The 26,001-nt window shown below is 39.7% G+C and overlaps 1 protein-coding gene across 8 annotated transcripts in view; it reads left to right on the forward strand.

Moving 5' to 3' along the window:
* UNKL (unk like zinc finger) overlaps positions 1–26,001 on the forward strand; it is a 54,377-nt gene that overhangs the window by 16,494 nt on the left and 11,882 nt on the right. For 3 of the 8 annotated variants that reach the window (XM_057419693.1, XM_057419699.1, XM_057419719.1), the window contains 5 exons: positions 2,569–2,653; positions 9,236–9,390; positions 16,622–16,810; positions 19,000–19,062; positions 21,011–21,176. In XM_057419693.1, the coding sequence (XP_057275676.1) occupies positions 2,569–2,653; positions 9,236–9,390; positions 16,622–16,810; positions 19,000–19,062; positions 21,011–21,176 (658 nt within the window). Of the gene's footprint in view, positions 1–2,246; positions 2,262–2,568; positions 2,654–9,235; positions 9,391–16,621; positions 16,811–18,999; positions 19,063–21,010; positions 21,177–21,972; positions 22,435–26,001 lie in introns of those variants that run through there. The other 5 variants (XM_057419721.1, XM_057419729.1, XM_057419737.1 and 2 more) reach the window with 5 other exon arrangements.

The raw sequence follows: 26,001 nt of genomic DNA on the forward strand, positions 1-26,001 counted from the left end.
TAGCAGCCATGTTTTCATCTACAGCTGGAAAGTGAGTCTCCTGTAATGATTTAGCTCTTCGAGTTTGCTGTCTGTCTTGTGATATCGATACACAAAGATGATGTGGCCATCTCCGAGATCTGTCTTTTCAGGTGCAAGCTCTGCCCCAGTAGTATTTTGATACTGTTTATATTATCACTTGTATCTGTAGCATTTACCAGAGGCACTGTGTCTCATCTGTGTAGCTCACAGAATTAGGTGAGGCTGTTTTTTTGGCTAGGAACTCAAACTAAGAGTTAACTTCCAAGTACGTGTTTTGTTGAAAGCATTTGGAAGTCATCCCTTCTTTTTGTTTCTTTTGTTGGGTTTTTTTCTTCTTCATCATTAGCATTGTGCGTACAGCATTGGGGTTTATATTTAAACGGTAAACAGAGAACAGGAAAGAAAGATGGGCCCAGCTTCATTTCCTAGTTTGAGTGTGGTATCCACAAATGACTTCTATGGTTTTTTCAATGTCTGTGATAGTTCCCAGCGAAATTGGTGGAAGGATCAGTCCTGCTGTTTTGTCTAAGTGTGTCATTCGGGTGAATGCTTGTCTGCGGGATGTTTTGTCACTTTTTCAGTGTTCAAGGAAAAATAAATTATTTGTAGAATTATAAGCATCAGTAATATTTTTGTGATTTAGCATTTTACTATAGTTTCTTGGATGACCTTTGGATTATGCATCAAATAGTGTGAGTATAGCAACAAAGTTTTCAGCCTTTGATTCAAAATCACTTATGAGAGGGAAATTTATCTAAGATGCTTAAAATAGCTCCAAAATAAAGAGCTTACAGAACTAGTTTTTAACTTTTTTAATATATAGTTTCATTTTTCATGTTTGCTCTAAGGTAGAAGTCCAAGGTACAATTTTTACACAGCGCATGCAGAAGCATCAAAGAACTTCCATTCTGACCTAAGAATTATTACTTACGGAGCTGTGAATCACTCAGCTGATACTGAAAGTCAAAGTACCAAGGTTTAGGGAACAAAAAGATCCCTCTGCTATTTGCAACAGACTTGCAAATCACCAGAATTAATTTTCTAAAGAATCTATGTGATTTTAAATAGGTTCTTAATATTGTTCCAATATGACAGCTTGTCAGCCCCTCCTCACACTCTTGTGAGATCCAAATGTCATCAAGGTCAAAGAACCATAGAATGGTTTTTGTTACAAGGGACCTTAAAGCTCATCCAGTTCCGACCCCTCTGCCAGGGGCAGGGACACCTTGCAGTAGAGCAGCTTACTCCAAGCCCCATCCAACCTGGCCTTGAACACTGTGCCAGGGGTGGAGCAGCCACAGCTTCTCTGGGCACCCTATGCCAGTGCCTCACCACTCGTAGTGAAGAATTTCTTTATATTTGATGTAAATCTACCCTCTTTCAGGTTAAAGCGATTATCCTTTGTCCTGTCAAAACATGTGGTTGTAAAAAATCCCTCTCCAGGTTTCTTGTAGCCCCTTTAGGCACTGGAGCCGCTCTAAGGTCTCCCCTGAAGGAGCCTTCTCTTCTCCAGGCTGACCCAGCCCAGCTCTCTCAGCCTGGCTCCAGAGCAGAGCTGCTCCAGCCCTCAGAGCATGTGACTGTCCAGCCAATTCCTTGCCCACCGAGTCGTCCATCCATCAGATCCATACCTCCCAGTTTAGAGACAAGGATGTTGTGTGGGACAGTGTCAGATGCATTGCACAAGTCCAGGTAGATGATGTAAGTCGTTCTCCCATTATCCACTAATGCCATAGCCCCATCATCAAAAGCCACCAAATTTGTCAGGCATGATTTGCCCTTAGTGAGGCTATATTGGCTGCCTCCAGTCACCTCCTTAGTTTCTATGTGCCTTAGCACTGTTTCCAGGAGGGTCTGCTCCATGATCTTGCTGGGCACCGAGGTGAGACTGACTGGCCTGTAGTTCCCCGGCCCTTCCTTTTTTTTTTCTTTTTATAAAAATAGAAAAGCCTGGTAGGGCAATAAACTGAATCTAGATCTTACTGGCATCTTAATCATTACTGTCATGAAGAGTCAGCATTATTTCAGTTTCTGCACACCCAGTCATATTAGGGAAAGATATTTGAGCGTTAAGATGATTTGGATATTGGAGGTGTCCTAATGAAGAAGCTGTGTTGCAAAAAACGTACTGTTGTATTTGGTTTTTTTCAGTTCTGTAAGCTGCTCTACTACATGCATCATTTCTCCTGCAAGATTTCTTGGAAGTGGTGTAAATTACTTTGAAAATTTTATTCTCAAAGGTCAACTTCTTTCTATACAGCATGGAAAACCAAAGCAGTTTAAACACTGTTTTTCTAAAATATTATTTTTACTACTTGTTATTATACAGAAGAGGGTTAAGATGCTCTTGTCTCAGGTTTGCTTTTCTTAAAATTCTGTTCTCTTTGATTTTTTAAAAATTATGAGAACTGAATTTTCTAAGGAAACTGTGATACATGTTGTTAGTAAATATTCAAAATTTTTCATTTAAAGGTTTTATAATTTTCTAGCAATTTTGTCATTATGTAACCTATACGTTTAGGTTAATCGCCGTTCTGTTTTGTTTAGATATATAAGTCTACAAAGTGCAATGACATGCGCCAAACAGGTTACTGCCCACGTGGTCCATTTTGTGCATTTGCACATGTTGACAGTAAGTAAGAGAACTGTTATTTTGTATCAGTGTTCATAAAAGTGAACCATAATTTTGAAACATCAATGACAGAAGCAACTTAACATCATTAATTGTAATCTCTACATGGATTTAATGTCACTTGCTTTTAGAAATTTAGTCCATATTTTCTAATACCATACATTGCTGTGGGAGCTGGCTGCATTTGCATCAAATTTGTATAGCAGAAAAATTTGTATAGCTTTTCTTTACAAATGCGTCTTGTCCATGCAACTTTTTGAGCTTGATTTGGCAATTTTCTACACACATACTTGACTTTTTAAAATATATTAGCTGTCCTGTTGAAACCTACAGTAAACTTCTCAGGTAAGAGTATTTGCAGTAGGGCCTTAGCTAAACTGGAAAAGAACACAGAAAATTTTCCGCTGTACTCTCCTCCATAGCCCACTTTCATCTTCACTGCACTCAAACTTATATATAGAAAAAGGGAAGAGGAACCATTTTTCTTCAAGAAAGCAGTCAGTTCTTTGGTATGATCTGCCCATGTTAATTCTGGGTATGCATCATCAGATTCTTTCTAATAGTAGTATCAACTTAGGCTACCCCTCCATTCTTCCTGTATTCCAAAATGTGAAATGTGCAGTTGGGTGCAGCAGCTATTCATGCCTTCTTCTCAGCTGTGATGCAAGGTAGAATTTGAAGCATTTCTGTGTAACTGGTTTTTATAAGTGATAATATTTTTTTTTTTAAATTCTGAAGCTTTTGCTTGATTATGTAATCCATAAAAAAATAGTCTGCTCCTATCTTACTTTTTGCTTTCTGCTTCTAGACCTGGAAAGAGGGATTTGAAAGCTCCAAATGTCTGCAATAGTATTTATCTAAGGATTCTCTAATGATAAATAGTGTCAGTCTCCTCTCTCTGTCTAACCTGTCTAAGCAAATGTGATGTTCTCTACAACCTCTTACTATGTCACATGCTTACCTAAAAGACTTTCAATGAACAGAATCATTCTTGCTGCACACAGCTCTTGTTTCTGAGAGTGTGTGGTATGGTGACCTTGTCTTTTAATTTCTGTGGTATGATCCATTTTACTTTTGTTAGGTTTTGTTCCTCGAAGAAGAAGAAGGATAAGTAACCGCCTGTATTTATTTCAAGAAGCCCATTATTCTAAGACCTAACAAGCTTTCAAACCATTATGGCAATCAAGTCTTTATAAACTGCTTCTTCACATCAAAAGTACCTTGCTGCCTTTATTTTCATGCTGTTGAGGCTGTCTCCTAGGTCAAGTCCTTCACTGTTTGCCAGTTTTGGCAAGTATGTCTTTGACTCAGGAAGTCTGAAAATGCACATTTTCTTACAGAGGTGATTTATGGCACTAAGTCTACTTTTCTCTTTATCTGATACAAGTTTTACTTTTCTGAAACGGCTGAAAGAGTATGATTTAAACAAATATACTGCATATGTGCAGCATGGTATAATTGTGTCACGATGAAAATCTCCTGTGGGAGTGTTTTCTTGTTTCCTTTCTTAGAGCATAGTGAATGCTGTCCTCCCCTCTTGCCTGTCCAGCATGAAGACTGTTTAGAATAAACTCAGCAGAGCTCATGGAGACTGGAGTTCTTTTGAGATCCCCATCATGATCTACTTCTGTGTGTCTTGATCATTAGTATCTTTTAACAGTCCAGTTGATGCTTGAATCATTCTCAAATGAAGCTCTTATTGACAATAAACAAGATTTACATCTCTAAGGAAAAGTTAGGCCTTGCTCAGGCCAAATGATAGAGGGCTGAAGGAAAGTGCAAACTTAACAATTTGCTGATCTTATTCTCCCTAAGGGGTATCTTTCTAATCTGTTGATAATGTTTTACCCCTGCCCATTCTTTCTTCCACTCTGTAGGATGAATTCACAGTATCACAGTATGCTAGAGATTGGAAGGGACCTCAAAAGATCATCTAGTCCAATCCCCCTGCCGGAGCAGTAACACCTAGATAGTGTTACACAGGAATGTGTCCAGGCGGGTTTTGAATGTCTCCAGGGAAGGAGACTCCACAGCCTCCCTGGGCAGCCTGTTCCAGTGTTCTGTCACCCTCACTGAGAAGAAGTTTCTTCTCAAGTTTAAGTGGAACCTCTTGTGTTCCAGTTTGTACCCATTACCCCTTGTCCTATCATTGTTTGCCACTGAGTAGAGCCTGGCTCCATCCTCGTGACACTCCCCCTTTATATATTTATATACACTAATAAGGTCACCCCTCAGTCTCCTCTTCTCCAAACTATAGAGACCCAGCTCCCTCAGTCTTTCCTCATAATGGAGATGCTCCACTCCCTTAATCATCTTAGTTGCCCTGCGCTGGACTCACTCCAGCAGGTCCCTGTCCTTCTTGAACTGAGGGGCCCAGAACTGGACACAATATTCCAGATGGGGTCTCACCAGGGCAGAGTAGAGGGGAAGGAGGACCTCTCTTGACCTACTAACCACCGCCCTTCTGATACACCCCAGGATGCCATTGGCCTTCTTGGCCACAAGGGCACAGTGTTGGCTCATGGTCATCCTGTCGTCCACTAGGACCCCCAGGTCCCTCTCCCCTACGCTGCTCTCTAACAGGTCGTTTCCCAGCCTATACTGGAACCTGGGGTTGTTCCTGCCCAGATGCAGGACTCTACGCTTTCCCTTGTTATATTTCATCAAGTTATTCCCTGCCCAACTCTCCAGCCTGTCCAGGTCTCGCTGGATGGCAGCACAGCCTTCTGGCGTGTCAGCCACTCCTCCCAGCTTAGTGTCATCAGCAAACTTGCTGATAGTACACTCAATTCCCTCATCTAAATCGTTGATGAATATATTAAATAATACTGGTCCCAGTACTGACCCTTGAGGCACTCCACTAGATACAGGCCTCCAACTGGACTCCGCCCCATAGACTACAACTCTCTGGCTTCTCTCCTTCAGCCAGTTCACAGTCCACCTCACTACCTGATCATCCAGAGCACACTTCCTCAATTTAGCTGTGAGGATGCTGTGGGAGACTGTGTCAAATGCTTTGCTGAAGTCAAGGTAGACCACATCCACCGCTCTGCCATCATCCATCCACCGTGTTATTTCCTCATAAAAGACTATGAGATTGGTCAAGCATGACTTCCCCTTGATGAAGCCATGTTGACTGCCCCTGATAACCCTCTTATTCTTGATATGCCTTAAGGTGGCACCAAGGATAAGGTGTTCCATCACTTTCCCAGGGATGGAGGTGAGGCTGACTGGTCTATAGTTACCCGGGTAAATTCTTGTACTCTTTAAAAATCTTCAGAACTTTGAGAGAATTCCTGAGACTTTAAACATGTTAGCAGTGCTAATTGAGAAGCAGCAGCTTAATTTTCTGCATGTAGTTGTGTTGGAATTTAATGTCCATCAGAAGAGACTTGAGACATGCTCAGCCAAGCATGCTCTGGAACTCTGGCTTTCATCATCTTGAATGAAGACTATATAAGCAGGGAATCTCAACAAAGGAACTTGAAATCTTGCAGCAGTACCCTCCCCCTGTCTCTGGTAGTCTGAATAGTTCATCAGAAGTTAGATGTTTGTTTAGTATCAGCAAGAGTGCCATTCTGCTATTGGCAGCAACTTCAGGCTTAGTTTAGCAGCTCTGATATTCTGTCTGCTCTGTTAGTAGAATAAAATGATTTCTGTATTAGGGAAGGGGAGAAAATGGTTTCAGAGTTGTAGATCTTATTATCAGTATGAAATGGTTCGTGGTTCATGGATCTCTTTGAATCACAAATTACATGTGTTCTCCACCTAACTTCATTGAAGCCCTGCCTATGTGGAATGGATAGAGGAATATTTCCCACCATTCATACATGTATCCCAGCAATTTTTATTGTTCTGTGTGAAATAATTTGCGGGAGCACACATATTCTATAATTGCATTCCTAGTGTTCTCTCAGTTATTTCCTCAGAACCAGCTGACCATTTCCACCCCCACCCCCCTTCTTCCTCGAAGACTGCTTTTCCCTTCAGGCCCTGGCTGCAGGCAGCATTATCCTGTAAATGTCACCTCTTGATTTTCCCCCCCCTCTGGCTGAAATCCTAGGTCCAACTGTAGTCCCAAAGACACCTTGTGATGACAGGAGGGAGGGCACCTAATCCTGAAAAGTAGAGAGGTGGTGGGATCTGACATATCTCCCTTTGCAAAACAGAGGGTAACCAGGGTATATGGGGACACTTCAATAACAGATTCTCTTAAAGCAATGAACAGCAATTTGGCAGTCATTTGTGCACTGCCTGCCTGACTACAACTGGCATCTTAAAGAACAGATTATTTTTTTTTGAAACAGAAACATGGGCAGACCGAAACTCTGCTGGCAAGAGTTTGGAAACTCTTTGATCTCCTCTGTAACAGCTTCTGTTACTGAATGCATTTGCCTTCAGGTTGTTCATCCAAGACTGTTCTCTCCTATTGGTACCAAGACTGCAATAATGAAAACACTTCTGACTGTGGTAACTCTTGTATGCATAATACCCAAGCCTTGTTAGTGCAAACTCTAAGGAGCCTGTATAGCTGAAAAAGTTGTATCTCATAAAGCATACAACCCTATTCCTATATAGGCTACTGATACATTATCCCTGAAGCACTGCTGTATTAGCATTAGATAGTTGAAACTCTTTTTGAGAACCGTGCTAACCTCCATGAGCTTCAGGGATCACCATGAGATAGGCCACCACACAAGACACTTGCTTTTCTGTCAGTTGCAACCTCCTACAAGAGCTGTAGGTCTTTGAGAAAATATGGCTAGACTGGGGGAAGCTTATGCTGTAGAATTTGTTACTTTTGTGCAGCTGGCCACAAACCATGATGTACATTCCTGGAAGAAATTACAATGATATAGAAGCGTACATTCTGAATTTAATGTGTCTGTCTGACTTAACTATCAATAAGCAGAATAGCAAGAATTAATAATGTTATTCTCCCTAGATACCTTGGAAAGAGAAAGGAGAGACCATTTCTCTTTGAAATGTTTGGAAAGCAGTCTTATGCTACCCTTTTGGCGTGGTATGACTACTTGCACTCATTTACAGAATGTTGGACCCATGTGTGGTTGTGTCAGGGAAAAAATGCTAATGGAAGATGTAGGAGAGATCATGAATCAGATAGGGCTTTTCCTGTGACTGTGAGGGTTGACTGGACATAAGGTGGCTGCTCTGGCAAAGCAGCTCTACAGTAAGGTGGTACATAGTGGAAGTCAGGTAAACTAAAAAAATCCAGCACATCTGTTCTTGTCTTCCCAATTGTTATTTGCACTCCCGTTCTGCAGGAGGAACAGCACGACTCTAGTGACATCATCTTTGTAAACCCTCTGGTTGTTTTTTTCCTTTTTTGAGGGGGATGTGGGTGGACTTGTGTGCAGAGTGGTACTCAGTGGAGCTTTTTCCTTTTTCTTTTGTGAGCCACTTCCACATTTTTGTAATTTATACAATAGAGGAAATATTTGGTAAAACATTGAACTGTGTAGTCAGAAGGTTGCAGAGTTGTGATGAATAAAATACCAGGTAGAAAAAATCTGCATCATAGAAACAATCTTCCACTAAAGAGAGGCATCTATGTATCTCATACTCATGCTGTTTCTTACTGTGACTTGTACTTTCATGCACTCTGTCAGACCTACTTACTGTTTCTACTAGAGACAAATATTAAAATTTGATTTTTAACTGTAGTTTATCATTACCCATTAGATACGCAGACGTGGCTAGAGATGAAAAAAATCTTGCTATACCTATAGAATTTATTAAGAGATTTTTGCTTTCAGTTCTGACTTCGTTACTTTGATGTCTTGTGTGCATGGATTATGAGGTGAGAAATGTTAGTAACAACAATTGCTTACTAAACTAAACTTTTTTGTTAACTCATCATTTGCCTATAAAACTAGAAGTCTAAATCTCCTTAGTATATTGCAGATTTAGAGAATCAAATATCCAAGATGTGTAATGGTTTAACAAAGTAGCCTTTGGGGAGTTGCAGAGTAACTGTTCAGTCACCTTGAGCTGAATTTTCTGGTATGAAAATTAACAAATCATTGATCACCATTTACATGTAAGTTACTAATGAACTTTCTCAAATATTTTTATTCCTTTTTAAGTTAAATTGTACAAGTCCCATGTTCTCTCCCAATTGTTTTGTGATTAAGTCAGTTGATTCTAGTCTGGAAAAAGAAAACGAAGATCCCTGCAGTTATGATGTTACCTTTCTGGTTAGGAGTTCTAACAAATGTTGTCCTTAAACCCTGGTGTGACAGATTCTGGAAAACAAAACAAAATCTAGAATACTTTAAATATATCGATTTCAATCAATGTCCCACCAGTTTTTGATGGAACAAGAAAATAAGAGTATCACATTTGTTAGTAGCCACAAATACGTAATGGTGTATTATATATTTGTTATATATTCTTACCTTGCCTTTTATGCTTATATTAAAAAAAAAGAGAGAAGGATTTCTTGTGTGTGATTTATGTTTCCATGTGACAGGTGCTTTGTTGGTAGTAGGTATGTAATTGTTTAATTCACACAGCTAAGTATCAAATCTGTGTGTAATTTGTTGGGGATTCCTTCAACAGAGGACACCATGAATGTAGTCATACTGCAAACTGGTTGTCAATCAAAGCCAGGCGCTCACCTGTTTTCAGCAGACAGCGTAGGAATTGCAAATGAATGGAGCAGCAGTCATAACTCCACAAACAGCATTACAAATAGCAGTGGGCAGTCTGGAAATGTAAGTGTAAATAATTCTGGAAAAGTTACTGATAATCACTGTGCCAATATACAATGTTTATTTTACTTCCTAAACATCTGTTTTTTCTTTCTTTGTACTTCAGCAAAAGAGAAGAAAAACACAGCTATAGTAAATATCAGGCAATAATATTTAACTGGTAGTGTAAGCCTAACTGGAATGTATGCCCGGCACCAGATTTTACTATGTATTATTTGTGTTTTCTCTTGTTGTTTTTTGTCTTTAGATGCAATATTTTGAATGTGAGGAACATCATTGTTAATCAAATATACAACTACAGGGCAGCTTAATTTGCATATGTCTTTTTTTTCTGAAGGAAAGGTTTTATTCATGGGAGATCTTGACTGATCCCAGCCCTCTTCTGTGCCCTAATTTGTTAACATTAGAAATGAATTGATAACCTGCGTTAACATGCTTTATGCTTAAAGCATCTTTCAGTGGTGCAGTACATGTAGTGTGTTTGGTAGTAGAGAGTTTAATTACAAGGGTGATAAATGTATATTTATAGTAGCAAATTTTATCAGCTACGGGTGAGGGAGAGAAAGGAGAAAGATACATTGCAGAGATTTCATTGTTTTCCTTCTAGTATTTGTTGGAATAGATTGTTTTGTTAGGTTTTCTGATTGTTCCAAAATAATATATATATATAATATATATATAAAAAATATATAGTGACATCTCTCTTGTTCTCTCCTGACCTGTGTTTTTCTTACCTTTCTTACCTTGGTGCAGAGTCATAAGTACATACACATTTATTCCCAGAATTTTCACTTCTAGCTTTCCAGCACTGTCAGTCGATGCTGTTTGGTTAGAAACCAGATAAAAGGACGTATTTAAAAGAACATTTAAAAGGAATTGCCAGTAAATAGTCCAGAAACTCCTGGCTTTCTTTATGTAGCTTCATATTGCTGTCCTGTAGATTGAGAATAAAGATACTAATATGCCTACCTTTTATCTTAGGTTCTCAGTGCAGAAGTCTGCTTCTTTATATGAAAGGTTCTGAGACAGGGTCTACCTTCTTATTCAGGAAGCTAATTTTGTTGTTGCTAAGGTTCTGGACCTTTCAGGAGAGACCCATAAAAGCATTTCTTCTCACAGAAGCTTCTCAGCCTTTCATGAATGATTTAGGTACAGCTGAAAATATTACCTGCTCCTTCCAGACGTAGGGAATCTTCTTCGATATACGTATATTTTTCCGTTAGTCATTAGGAGTCTGACGAACATTGTCTACATTTTCCATTCCATTCTCAGTGAGTCTCTGCCTGTGCTACTGTTCAAGTGTGAAAATGGAAAAGTTGACCCTACCTCCTTCTTGCACTTTCTACTTAAAGTTTTATTGCAAGTGGCCACCTTTTTTTCTGATGTCTGGCAAAATGTTCTGTTGTTCTTTCAGCTGACTACTTAAATTGACTGCATACCTGCAGCATTGGTTGATGCACTTCTTTTTTTTATTTTTTTATTTTTATTTAATATTCAATCATTAGCAGGTTGGTCTTCTGTTTTTCCATGTTTAATGCTTGCATTTTGTTGCTTGCTTGCTCTTACCTTTTCCATCTGCCGTAAACTGCTTAATTTTATTATTTAAGTAGTCAGTCTGTTTTCCTCCCTCCTCCATTTTCCATATCCCAGCAACTCAGGTACATTCATAGTTCGTGTTTTTCTCTCTGTTCCAGTAAGCTGTTTGCTTTTCTGTCCCCTCCTTCATCCTCATTTTCATCACTGTCAGACACTGGCCCTGAGTAAAGTCAATTTTAGAGGTTTTTATCGTGATGAAATTGGACTTTCCATGCGTCTCTTCCTTTGTGTCTTCAAAACAAACTCTATTTATCTTCCAAAACTTCTTTCACATATCCTGTTATAGTATGTTGGGGGAGTATCCTACTGTTTCATTTGCTTCTTGAGGAAAAGGATTGTGTAGTATTTGAGACACTTAAACTCAGTTCTTTGCACAATCATAATATTCCTCTTTGAGCAAGTGGCTTAGGTCCCCATTTGTAGATTGTGATAGTATCTGTTCGCCCGTCTATAAATGTTATTGGAAGAATGAGTCCATTAAGATTCCATATGATTCAGGTTGATAGTGAAGGGAGGCTGTGTAACTGTTTTAAATATATACCTTGTTATCTTACCTATACTGTATTCTTATGTCTTCATCTTAAATTGCCTTGTCAATTGGACTGTCATTTGGACTGTCAATTGGACTGAGACAGTGAGGGATGTAGGAAGGACATAAGTCACTTGAGACCAAAATTAGTTTCACAGCTTAATTAAAAACACGTTTCCACTTCCTGTCATCTTCTCCTCCACCCCTCTCAAATGCAAGCAACATAACAGTACATTTAAAGCTACAAGATATAATGCAAATCAAGGAACTCAAGAAGCTTCTATTTTCATAGGAAATGCAGCTAATTTTATAGGTATATGTTTTCTCATTTTCTTTGTAGAAGCTCAGCTGTAAGCAAAGGCATAGAGCAGACAAGAACAAAGGGAAAGAATATATCACTTGTTCTACATGCTCTTTTACTAAGCAATTTAGCTGCAGGGATGAATAGTGATAAATTATTTCTTTATACATTATGAGGGTGTAACCCTTGTTAAGGTAAGCTTATAAAGTAAGGAATGTCACCAAGTACTTGTCTTCCATTAGAGTAGACTCTGAATCCTTAGGGATTGAACTGTGTCCCTCCTGTGCTTATGTCTTTGACTGCACAACAGAGCAGATTTCCATTTTTAGGAGGGATGCATTCCTGAAGAGTACTAAAATCTCTCAGGCCCCTATCCCACACTCGGAAAATAAAAAGATACAAGTCTTCACTTACACTTGTAGATCAGTTTACAAAGATGCTACTGAAGGCTTCCTCTAGAGTTGAGGCAACTCTGGATTCTAGCTTCTGTTTGTGCTTAATAAATAAAAAAAGCCCCCCCCCCCCCCCCCCCCCCCCCCCCCCAAAATCCTAAATTAAGACTAACAATTGTCAATAGATTTTTGTAGCGTCAGTAGTGCTGAGAACATTGCTGTTCATGGCAACACGGATACCAAAATGTAAATTCTTCAGCACTGATTAAAAATTAATCATTGACAGTTTCCCTTCTTCCCATTGCACTCATTTTCATAGAATCCCAGATTGGTTTGGATTACAAGGGGCCTTAAAGATCGTCCAGTTCCAGCTTCCTGCCATGGGCAGGGACACCTCCAAGGCCCGTTCAGCCTGGCCTTGAACATTGCCAGGGATGGGGCAGCCACAGCTTCTCTGGGCAGCCTGTGCCACTGCCTCATCACTCATAGTGAAGAATTTCTCCTTTATATTTAATGTAAATTTACCCTCTTTCAGGTTAAAGCAGTTACCCTTTGTCCTATCAAAACATGTGGTTGTAAAAAGCCCCTCTCCAGGTTTCTTGTAGCCTCTTTAGGCATTGGGAACTGCTCTAAGGTCTCCCCTGAAGGAGTCTTCTCTTCTCCAGGCTGAACTAGCCCAGCTCTCTCAGCCTGGCTCCAGAGCAGAGCTGCTCCAGCCCTCCGATCATCCTCATGGCCTCTTCTGGACTCGCTCCAACAGCTTTGTGTCCTTCTAAAGTTGGGGCCCCAGAGCTGGACACAGTACTCCAGGTGGGGTCTCCCCTGAGTACAACAGAGGGGGAGAATCTCTTCCCTCGACCTGTTGCTCATGCTCTGGGGATGCAGCCCAGCACACAAAGAGGGGTTCTGGGCTACAAGCGCACCATGCCAGGTCATGTTGAGCTTTCTGTTAACCATCATCCCCAAGTCCTTCTCAGGACTGCTCTATCCAGTCTCTGCCCAGCCTGTATTTGTGCCTGGGATTGCCCCAGCCCAGGTGCAGGACCTTGCACATGGCCTTGCTGACCTTCATGAGGTTCACACGGGCTCACCTTTCCAGCCTGCATCCCATCCCTTCCCTCCAGCTTGCCAACTGCACCACACAGCTTGGTCTCATCAGCAGACTTGCTGAGAGTACACTCAATACCACCGTCCATGTCGCCCACAAAGATGTTAAAGAGTGCTGGTCTCAATATTGACCCCTGAGGGACACCACTTGTCACTGGTCTCTACTTGGACATTGAGCCATTGACCGCAAGTCTTTGCATGCGGCCATCCAGCCAATTCCTTGCGCACCGAGTCGTCCATCCATCAAATCCATGCCTTCCCAGTTTAGAGACAAGGGTGTTGTCTGGGACAGTGTCAGATGCATTGCGCAAGTCCAGGTAGATGATGTAAGTCGTTCTCCCATTATCCACTAATGCCATAGCCCCATCATCAAAAGCCACCAAATTTGTCAGGCATGATTTGCCCTTAGTGAGGCTATATTGGCTGCCTCCAGTCACCTCCTTAGTTTCTATGTGCCTTAGCACTGTTTCCAGGAGGGTCTGCTCCATGATCTTGCTGGGCACCGAGGTGAGACTGACTGGCCTGTAGTTCCCTGGGCCTTCCTTTTTCCTCTTTTTGAAAATGTGGGTTATGTTTTCCCTTTTGCAGTCAGAAAGAACTTTACCAGACTGCCACGACTTCTCAGACATCATGCATAATGGGAGCTTGGCAGCTTCATCTGAACCCGTGGATGCATCTTGTCAGGTCGCATGGACTTGTGCACCTTCAGTTTTCTTAGATGTTCTTGAACCTGATCTTCAACTACAGCAGGCAGTTCTTCACTCTCCCACAGACTGTTTTGGATTATGTCTCTGCCTTTACCTTCTTCTTGGGTGGTGTGGCTGGAGCTCTTGCCAGTGAAGAGTGATGCAAAAAAAATTCAGCCTTCTCCAAAGCCCAGGTGATCATGTCTCCTGTTTCCTTCCCATTTCCTTCCAGAGAGGGCCCACATTTTGGTCCTGTATAATGGTCTATGTGCCTGATACCATCTGATCTTGACCAGTAACTCTGTACCTTGAGACCAATGCTTCTGGGTGAGCAAGGGCATTGTTCCCCACTTACGGCTCTGTTGTCCGCAGGTTGCCCTCCAGGAAAAGTAATCCATACTGGCTATCTTCCTTCCTCCCTCTCCCCCTGATTTTTATTAGGTCGCATTGTAGGGATGCAACCATGATGAATATCTTCCTGTGTCAGGAAAATAATCTGTTTCATGCCTAGCTGAAATAATGGACATCTGAGAAACATTCTGTGCAGATTAGGGACCTCATCATTAAACTGAGTCAGTAGTTTGTCAAAATTAGTATCTTACTTCAGGTGTTAGTCTGCCTTTGCTGCCTAGTCATTTTTACTTACATATTTATCTGCTGCATTAAGCAGCCGTATGCCACCAGAACTATGGTTTTAAGTGTACTTACAAGATGTAACTATGTTATTCATAAAAAGTTTTCAAAATCTTTTGATATGGAACTGAATACCTTAGCATGTATTTATTGAGGAAAGCAACAACAACAAATTTATTTCACTTGATGGTTGTTTTTTTTTTTCTTTGTTTTGGTTTTGGTTGGTGTTTTGTTTTTTTCCGTGTCCTTTTATTTTCTTTTTCTCTCTAGGATAAAGTAAGGATTTCAGTATTTTAGAACTGAAAAATGTGCAAACTTAGCATTGCCATACGTTGGGCAATCCTCAGTTTTGGATTCAGAGTAAATGGTAACAGAAAGAGAAACATTGCATGTCGTAACAAGCTTGTGGTCAAAGCATTAATTCTTCAGCCTTTGACTTCAGAAGTTAAGTACACCTTGGCTAGCAATTTAATGATTTTGGCTGTGGTGCCCATTCTATTTCTGTCACCTCTCAAGGTATATGTACATTTCAGACTCGTATAGAGAAACTGTCTTTGGACTTCAGAAGCAATCTAATTACAGAACTCCACATGCATAAGGTTCGTGACTGGAGATTTTCTGTAGTGACAGTAGTGAATGCATAGGTAATAATCTTCACCAAGTATAGGGCTTATAGTTATTGGAGGTGTTTTGTTTTTCTTTCCAGAGTTAAGACCTCATCTAGGTTCATGTGGGTCCCCTTCCTGATTTACAGGAATTTGAATGTGAAATTCCTGCTGCGCAGAAAGGACATTTTGAGGTTATATGATTCTGGGGAGAGAGATGTTTCCTGTTAAAATCCTGATTTGCTTTAACTTACTTTCACATTCTCTGGAGCATAGAATAAAATTAAGGGTTAGGGTTAACCCTAAGGTTCAACAGTAAACTTTATACTTATTATGTAGTCTCTCTGGTTCCGTGTGTATTTTGTATTTAAACAAACCAAAACCACTTTGGCAGAAGTTCATTCTGTTACTGTATCGACTAGTTCAGTTCCTTGAGAGCTGGCAGTTTCTGTTCAGAAACAAGCATAGAAGGTATTGAAATGTGTATCATTACTGAGGGTTCTCACCATTGGACTGTTAGGCATAAATGTGGGATGCAACTGTTTCCATACTGCCTTTGTGAGTCTACTTATGAATCTAGTTTAAGAAAATGGAAGAGTTTACTGTAAAGATGTTTACTAAAAGATAACAAGCAATGCCCCCAGTTCCAGTCAAACATATTATCATAGAATGCTGGCACCTGAGTTCATAAATTCCAGGTTGATCAGAATTGTACTTTTGGCAAAAAAAATATCCAGAGCTACTTAAAGATTGTACCTTTAGCTTACGTTTTCTACTTTAGAAGTTTGAAACTCTATGGGAAATATACATCAGAACTAAAAATTATAAAATCAGTAATGTCTAAAATCTCGCAAAACAGGCTTTTGAGATTAAAAAAAAAAAAAAAACATTGAGATGCTGTTTGCCAAGATTCTACGTGTTTTATTCTTTTTGAGCTGCTTGGCTTGATCCATACGAGTTCTTTTACAAGAGTGAAATGTTGTATAATGCTTGCATTAAACTGTAAATTAAGAAATATATGAATGAGTGGAAATCAGGGTTGTCAGAAAGCAAGTATTCCTTTATTGTAAATTAATATCCATTAAGTAATCTCTGTCTATGATTGATTTTGTGCTTAGAACCAAACAAGGCTATATTCTGGTGTGTACAAATGCACCTCCATTTGAAGTCTGTGCACTTCCAAAAGCTCCATGTTACTTTTGTCATCTGCTACTTTTTAAGCTAATACCAAAAATACATACAAATAAACAAAGTTAGTGTTGTATTGACATAAGACTGAAATGACTTTATAAATTCAACAGATTGTGTTACAGAGGAAGACTATAGCTGTAAATAAAAGAAAAATATCCTAGAGTATATTAGACACTGTTTTCTGTCTTCTACAGATTTCCTGTTCTTCAAGTCCAGCTGTAACATCAAGTTCTGGTAGCAGTAGTTCTTTATCTCCCCTTGGACCTCTCTGTAGACAGAGATCATTAGCAAATGGCATTTTGTGTTCTGAGTCTAGCACATCAGGTGTTTCTTCACCGACATCTAGCTATCCAAAAGCACCAGGCTTTGAAAGAGAAGATCAGGTACGTGAATAATACATACACATCAGTGTACAAATGTCTTAAATTAGATTTTGCGGGAAAGGTTGTCTGCCTTGTGTATCAGCGCTGATTTTTGATCATTTAGAACGCAGAGTTTGAATAATCATCTTTAGTGAGCTAAACTGCATCAAATTACAGTTGTCACAGGCCAAGAACACTCATACAGTCACTCCAGCTCAGAAGACATGCAATAAATTGTAACTTTGCAGAAATCTTACAGCTGTCACTTTAAGCTTGTATTGCCCAGAACAAAAGAAGGTAACAGTGGTGGTGGGGAAATTGTAGCTAGGCTTGGTAAGATTCAGTTTTAATTATTGTTGAAAATGGATGGTGAAAAGATACATTAATTTCTGGCTGTTGGTATTATTTATGAGTTCCAATCTTTGATTTAATTGCAATCTGTTTCTTCTCCCACCTGCAGCTGCCTCTCTCCTTGGACAAGTTAATTTTCCAGACAGACATAGGTGGTAAAATATAACAAGCCTCTTGAAGAGAGAGAGAGATCTGTAGCATTAGCAATGAGAGGAGAATGGTTGAAATTGCAGTTGATGAGCAGTTACAATCCTTTAGTTGGGGACTGGGGAGAAAATGGGCAATGTTAGAGACAGCTGGGAGAAGGGAAGACTGGTATTTTTCAGGGAAATGAAACAGCTCTGTTGGCCTGTGAGGAAAAAGCTGAAAGCATGGGATTTACCTGTTAAATCTAATTTTTTCTCACTCTGTTATAATACTGTTTACATTTCTGAATTGTCAGAAGGGACCTGTTCAAAAAAGGACCTCAAAAAACACATTTAAAAAGCTACAGCCAAGCTGTTCAGCCTTCTTGCAAACCTGTGATTTGTCAGAATTGATTTTTATAATGTGAGATGCACAGAGAAGTGCAGAAGCAAAAGATGGAGAATATTAAAGGAAGGAAAGTGTTGGTTTTTTTTCTTTTCAAATGGTAAGTTGTAGGTAATGGCAAGATCATTACTCTAAAGTTGTGCAGCTAGCTTTGCTTTCTTACATGTACATGTTCAGACAGGCTATAAGTTAGAGAGCTGGTCATTGTGACAGGAAAATTTCAGTTTCCCTATATGTAGGGATCAAATGGTCATTGATCAGATTTTGCGGAAGCAAGGCAGTTGCAGTGTCAACTGACTGCTTTCTGAACGTGAGACAGCGATAATTGCGAAAGAATGTAACCGTTGGTGGAGATCTATTTTGCTGGTTTTAGTGAGTAATATACTGCTCCAAAGAATGTGTCTCAGCAACAGAAATGTCATGTACTTGCCTTTTAGTGTCCACATTGAAGTTGCCTAGTGATGGACTTTGCAACTGAAAAAATAGTTTCTAAAATGGTGGGCATATAAAGAGGGAGGAGAGCTGTTACTGCTTGGGAGCTTTCACTACAAGACCGCTTCTCCAAAAGGAAAGAAAGAATTGACACAACAAGGCTGCTTAAAGGCAGCAAAAAGAATTGTCTTTTCCGAGGGAGAAGAGAGCACCTTACAGAGTTTACAGCAGTTTTAGGAAGTCACTGAAAATTACTGGTCTGAAAATAAAGAGATCCTTGGATCCTGCTCTGCAGGAACACAGTGGGCAAAGAGAAATTGCTTAGAATTGTTTTATTTAAGTGTGTCTCATGTTTTTCATGAGTTACCTTTCATTCATAGAATGGTGTTCAAAGAAAATTTGCACTTTGATTTTTTTATTTTATTTTATTTGTATTTATTACTAATCACTTCATGGGAAAATCTAGGGAGTTCCACTCAAACTTGGTAATCTCGGACTTCTATCCCTCCAGCCTCTTGGAGAAGTATTCCTCAGTTGGTGAGCATATGGGACATGTTACTTCTGTCACAGCAGTAACATGTCGCATATGCTAACATGGCTGCTCAGCATGCTAACATAATGCTAACATGGCTGCTCAATTTTTGGACCAGAAATAACTTGCATGGGCTCAATTATGCATCTAAGTGGAGCAACCGCAACTGCTGTTCCTTTTCCATGTAGATTTACTCTATGATCATTAAAATTTAGTTATCCATATGGGAGTGCAGTGAGGGAAATTAAGTCAGCCTGTTGAAGATGTCATTACAGAGATGTCCCTGACCCTTCATAAACTAGTAATATATTTTACAGCAATGACTCATTAAGTTCATATATTACAGAGATTATTGTTCTTCCAGGCAAAGCATCGAAGCTTCCCAGCTGAGAATCGGCAGAAATCAAATGAACAAAACAACAAGCAGGTATTGCCAAAAGCTAAATGCTGTAAATATTTTTCCTTTCTAATAATTTATTAAAGCACTATGAAAGTTATGTGGCACTTTACAGCATAGTCTAAGTAAAATTTGTGCCCAGTGTCAGCACAAGAGTCACTGGGCACAAACTGAAACATAGGAGGTTCTGTCTAAGCGTATAAAAATAGTTTTTACTGTTCATGAAACACCATTGGAACAGGCTGCCCAGATAGCTTGTGAGGTCTCCCTCCTTGGAGTTAATGCAGTTAATGCTGTCTGAACATGGTCTTGGACAGCAAGCTGTAGATTCTGTGGAAATGTACAGTGGTTGGGTACTGCAGGGAGTAAGAGGGGTGAGAAGATTATGAGGCAATTTGGGGATGCTTTTGATTCTAGCAATTCTGTGGCATAGTTTTTCACAGTGAAATTCTTGATTAATGTGATTTGAGGATGGATTGATAAAGTTTAAGGAAGGCCAAAAGGAGGATGATGATACAGTTGTTCAAGTGTCAGATCACAGAATAATAGAATCACAGAATAGTTTGGGTTGGAAGAAACCTTCAAAGCTCATCTAGTCCAACCCCCCTGCAGTGAGCCGGGGCATCTTTCTTTAGATCAGGTTGCCCAGAACCACATCCAGCCTGGCCTGACATATCTCCAGGAATGGTACATCCACTGCCTCTCTGGGCAAACTGTGCTAGTATTTTACCACCCTCACTGTAAAGAATGTTTTCCTTACATCCAGTCTGAATTTTGCCTCTTTTAGTTTAAAACCATCACCCCTTGTCCTGTCACAACAGGCCCTGCTAAGAAGTCTTTCCGCATCTTTCTTGCAGGCCCCTTGTAGCAACTGAAAGTCCCCAAGAAGGTGTCCCTGGAGTTTTCCTCCAGGATAAACAACCCCAACTCTCTCAGCCATTCCTCACAGAAGAGGTGTTCCATCCCTCTGGTCATTTTTGTGCTCAAAAACAGTTAGTGACAGGGAAGAGAGCATAGTTTTGACCTGTGATGAGTCTAACACTAAGTGTTAGAGGTGATTCTATATGTGCAAAGGAGCTTAAAACTCTGCCATCTTTGCACTGCTAGAACAAGAACCCTGCTGCTTTGCTAATGACAGTGATCAGGATAAATGAGAACAGAAGTTCTACCGTTTGCCATTCATGCAGTCATACAGGAGTGTATAAACTGAAGTGGAGGATTAAAATGTGTGTTACATTTAAAAAGCAGGAGGAGTGGTGCTGAATAAATAAGGAGAAAAAGCACAAGATAAAGGTGGATCCTGTGACTTCTGTATGGAGCAGTGAAAGCACGTGAACCAGTTTAAAAGTATACATTGGGTCTTTTCCTTTACACATCTATAAATCAGGGAGAGTGGCAGCCTTGGAAACTCTTCACATTTTTTGTGATTTGCCCTAAAAAGTGTTTCTGCATGACTTTCTACCGCTAGAAAGAAGTAGCACAGGTATAGGTCATTATCTACTGTGATGTATGTGTGCAGTGCAGTCATGTTTCTTGGTTGTCTAAAACAAAGATCAGTTTATGCACCAACTGCATTTAGATTAAATGAGAAAATTTAGAGACCAAAACTCCAATATAGAATATAATTTGTGTGTGAATGCATAATGAAATGGTACGATTCCTAAGATATTTGATATTTTCCCTTTGAAAAAGAGCATCATACTTCAGCTGACTAATTATGTTATTATATAATTATGAGCTTATTTGCTAGCATTTAGATACATTTTTTCTGAAAGCAGAATTCCATTGTATGGTAGTGATGTCCAGACACATTGGAGAAGCGCATTTGCTGATAAATGATAAGTGAAATTATCCTAATGTATTAATTCAGAGGGTGGTTCTTTTAAAAATGCATTATTTATTTTATAAGTTTGTACATACATATGTGTAAAAGTGTGGTTTTGTGTGATTACATATACTGTTTGTTTCTTTTTAACAGAACCATCTCAGTGTTTTTTCAGCCATTAACCCACTTGCTTCACATGTAACTTCTAGTCTGGCCTCCAGTGTTGGATCAGATCGTTCATCTCCTATAGCTGTCCCTTCTATTACTGCCAAAGCTCTCCCATTCTATTCTGGCAGTAACACAGTTGAACCAGTTGTTGGTAAGTCTTAACATCTAATCTCTGATTGTAATATTTAGTTGCATTATTCAAGTTCTTCTTGTTTCAGTTTAGATTCAAAGAACTTACTGGTAAAGAACATATTATTACATATGACATTATATGGCAATATCTGAAATTTAATGTAAATACTTGAACCCCAAGTTATTATTTTTCACCAAGTCTCCACTGTGAGCATAGGAATGAGTGAATAGGACATGTAAATTGGAATTTTAATCTTTGTGTTAGCCAGTGATAAAAAAAATGTGTCAGACTTTCATAATGCGCCTCCTGTTGCTGGAAGTACTGTCTCTTCAACTTCTGTTGGTGGGCTGATGAGATTTGACTTTTCTTAATGTTAAAATAGCAGGTGCAGTTACAAATCTTGCCATGTTCTTGCGGTATGGCTGACTGCATATTCTTCATTCTGGTTATTTGTATGTTCAGGGACAAAATCTTTTGTTCACACTATGTGGACCAGATCTGAAAGGACACAAGAAGGAGGAGCCCTTCCTTTCTGGGTGCAAAAGACAGATTCTGGGAAATAGTCCCAAAATTTCTATTATTAGCCTGAAGCTTTTCCTGTGCCTCCATCCAGCTGGGCTGTTTGTGTGGAAAATGGTAAAAGGCAATAAATATTTCAATAATAATTAGACGCTGGGAACTGCAAAACTACTCATGGAATTCCTGCTATGGTCTCACGGATGCTGGATAGAGAGGAATAACCACTTCCCCCAATCTGCTGGCTATACTTTTGCTAATGCAGGCAAATACTGGTGCATTAGCTTTTATTGCTGTGGAATATGCTGAACATGTTCATCAGAATTCCTAGATCTTTTTCTGCAGTGCTGTTTTCTGATCAGCCTGTACTGTTGCAAGGGATTATTCTGTCCCAGGTGCAGCATTATTGTATTTGCCTTTGTTGAACTTCAGGAGCTTTCTGTCAGCCTAGTTCTCCAACCTTCTGAGATCCCTCTGAGGGGCAGTCTTGCCATCAAGTGTTATCAGCTGCTTCCCTTAATTTAGTGTTACCCACAAACTCATTGAAATTTGTGGCACTTTTGCACTAAATGTGATTTATTCAGGAGGCTGTGGCAGGGAATGTTGTGATTTGAAAAATGCACTATTTCACATTCTGTGATATAAGTCATGTGATCAGGGAGTTGCTGTCATTAGCTGGTGTACTTTAAGCTTTCTGTGTTTAAATTGATGTGTAGCAGCAACCAGGAGACTGCAGACAGTGAGTCAGCACTTCAGCATGGTAAGTTAGGCATTCACTCTTAATTTTTTTAGGAAAGAAATTATGCAGAATATTAAATGATGGATCTTTTTCTGCAGTCTCACATGTGTATAGCTTGCTTTCCTTAAATGTTTGTTCAATTATCTTGTTTTAGACAAAAAATAAATTTTGACTCTAATTTCAGAATTAGAATGACCAGAATTTTAGTTTTTATTGGATGCAAATAATATAATTTAATTGGCTGACAGTTATTTTAAGATATGGAATGAAATCACATTTTTGTCAAGATAAACATTGCTTCTGAAATAATCAAAAGCTAATTGACTGTAAGAAGTTACTCATACAGTAAGAACCATGGTCTAATTTCTGTATACTGGATGTGGTGCTAATTCAGTATAATTTAAAAATTGTGATACACTAAACAAGTGTTGCAGAATCATTAAAACAGTGATATGCTATGTTTCGCATATCCTAGTGTGATTATATTATTGCACATAAGAGACTCTTGATTCGAGATAGAATATGCCTCTGCTCTCTGTTGATGACTTTATACATCAGCTTTCAGTATACTGTGTTTGTTAACAGAATATGTATCATAAAACACACCTCATGTATGTATAAGTTAGTATACTTTATGGTAACTGTGTAGATTAGTTTTTTTTTCATTAAAAGAATTTCATATATATATATAAATTATTTTTCCAGAGTTCTGTTTCATGGATATATGGGATGGCATTGAGAATAGTGTTGCATGTAATCTGAACAGAGCAGAAAATTAAGACATTATTGTCATGCAGAAAATACATTTATAGTGTTCTTGTAGAAAGTCACAAAAAAGGAATAGAAAATGAGCTGCAACAAGGGAAGGGGCTTGGTGATTATGGGAAAAAGCAATGAATGGGTTTGGAGAAGGATTAGGGAAAAGTCAGGAGAGTTATATTAGCAAGGCCTAAAGAAACTTTGTCAGGCAGTGGGGTCTATAGCCCTTTCTGGGGCCCTTTATCTTGATCTCCTGGGGAGTTACAAGCCCTCTCTGTCTGCTCCCTGAATAATAGTCCCCCAGAGCTGGGGCAGAAAAGGGTGCAAGTCAGACCCATCAGACAGAACTAGTATTTAGCATAGAGGCTTGGACAATATGTTCAAAGCTGAGGAATGATGGAGTAGAAGGTACATTGTTGCAGTCTTCTCCTCTCAGGGAGATTGGTTGAGTTGCCTGATTTTGTTCTAGTGAAAAAGAAAGAAATATAGTCAGAGAACATAAGAGCTGCAGGGTATTTGAAATCCTCTTGAAAACTTAAAATAAATTAAAAAAACCCACCCAAACAAAAAACAACAAACAAAACCCCACACCCAAAAACCAGACAAAACCAAAACAAACAGAAAATATCAATGAAAATTTTTTTTAAGAGAATAGAGACATTGGATAAGAAGAGTGTCAAAGGAGACAGATTTGAAGAGGAATAAATAAGGAATGGGCAGTAGTGAAGGGAAATTACTCCATTGATAGTAGGGAGAAAGCGGGACATCTGCCATCATCTGATACTCCACCCTGTTGTCTGTGTTAGGTTTCTGTGTAGACCTCCCCTTGGGAATGTTTTGGTTGCTTCTGTTGCTTTCTGTTGCGTACTCAAGTGTGGGGATTTTGCCTGTCTGGGAAACTTGCCATTCAAGGAAAATTGGTGTTTCTCCATTTGCTTCCCATATATGTTGTTATCTTAAGATGTTGTCTGTGTTCTTTCCCTGCACTCCACTGACTTTCCACCATGTGATGTGAAATCTGAGAGAACCAGAAGGTAACAGAAATTAAGCTTTGAAAATCCAGATAATAAACACTAAGGAGACAAGTCCATCCTTTTTGTGGTAGGGGAGGACAGGTGTGGCAGAGCGAGTTAAGGCCTCATGAGGAGAGCATGACAGGTTAATGATTAGTAGGGTGCAGGCTTAGATTTGATCTGCTATTTGAGCAGCATGATTTATGTCAGCCTCGTGGTTTTTTCCTGCTAGCAACATACTGAGCCAGACGTCACAAATAACTTAAAATATTAACATATGAGTGGTGTGGGGAATTGCAAGACCTTGGGAAGAACCCCGGTTTGTTTTCCTGTTTCCCTGTTTAAAGGTAATGATGGTGCTAATGATGGGATTTTAAAGCCTCTCTTTTCATGATTGAGAGAATTTTGAATTTTTTGAAAGAAAGTGGAACAGCTTCACTGGAAGTGAGAGGGATCTCTCCCAAAACATCCTGCAGCGTAGTGATGAAATGTGTGCTCTCACAGGTGTATGGTTGTTTTGCATGGAGGAAGTTGAGACAAGTTCACATGTGGGAAAATTTATTAGTGGGTGGCATAGCAGATGGCACATAATGGTGAAAATTATTTCTAAACAAACGAAGAAACGTAAGAGTGAGAGAGGAAAGGGGAAGAGAAAACTGTCCTAGTGGCTGGGTGGAAATAGAAGTGATAGGCAGGCTTGGGCATCCACTTAAGTGCAGCAGCTGGTTCTCTCCCACATAATACTTTTCCTATACTAACCGTGTTAACTGTAGTTTTTCACCAAGACTGTCCCAAACTCCTTACGGGCTCTTTCTGCTTCTGATGTTAGTAGTATTAATTGGAGCACGCTTTGGTCAGTGGATGATGTTGCGTGCTAATTTGTTATTGAGATGTCCGGAGATGTTGTAGGGTCCCTCTAATGTGAATGAAAAGTTACAATCAGAAGTAGGAGAAGAGGAGAAAAGAAGCGTGATTCTCACGCCAGCGGCAGTCATTTCCCCTAAGAACCTACCATAGCAGTGCTCTGAGGGTTGGTAGGTGCCGCCAGATGGTGAGCATAGCAAGATGGTGAACGTGAGAACAAGAAAGGAAACACATACTGCCTCAGAGACTCTGGAAGGCTCTACCAGTGCAGTAGGGTGAAAGGGCAAAAGAGACAGACTACAGTGTTGCAGATGAAAGACCCTTACTTATATAAGGCGAAGGTAGGGAAGGCACAGTGCAGCAGTGGGGATCCAAAACCCAATACGGAAGAGGGACTTTTAAGCTGGGTTTCACACAGCGCTTGTGGCCACTTGATGTCATCAAATAAAAGGAGGCCATCTCTCCCATCCTGAGTGTATTTTATAGAATGACAGGCTTGGGCACCTGTCTCCTAGAGAAGGTTATTGCTGGAAAACTTTAAAAACCTAGGGTATATCCCTTCAGGCCAAAATGATGATGTAGAGATGAACTTCCTTCCTCTGACTGCTGGACACTAAGCTGCTCTGTCAGTACTGCTGGAAGATAAGTGTTATTGTTAGGGCACAGCTCCATACTGATAAAGTTGTGTTGCTTTTGAGACCTAGATTAGTAACTCTTCACAAAGAGCTATGTTAACTCTCAGGGATCTTTGTCATGAGTGTCATTATGTAGTATGTAAACTTTATCTCTTGGCTCATATTTTGTTCTGGACAGCTTAGGCAGCTTTCTGCTGAGCACTGTTCTGTGGATCCTGCTTCTAGGTCACTAATTCCCTTTATGTATCATCTGGAGCTCCAAGTCTGTGGAGTCCACTAGATAGCCTAGTCAACATCAGAAAATGCCTATATGTTGT

The sequence above is a fragment of the Pezoporus wallicus genome, unplaced genomic scaffold (assembly GCF_028554395.1).
Source record: "Pezoporus wallicus isolate ANWC-B61680 ecotype Strahan unplaced genomic scaffold, APGP_CSIRO_Pwel_v1 contig_8793, whole genome shotgun sequence".
In the NCBI taxonomy this organism is placed as follows: Eukaryota; Metazoa; Chordata; class Aves; order Psittaciformes; family Psittacidae; genus Pezoporus; species Pezoporus wallicus.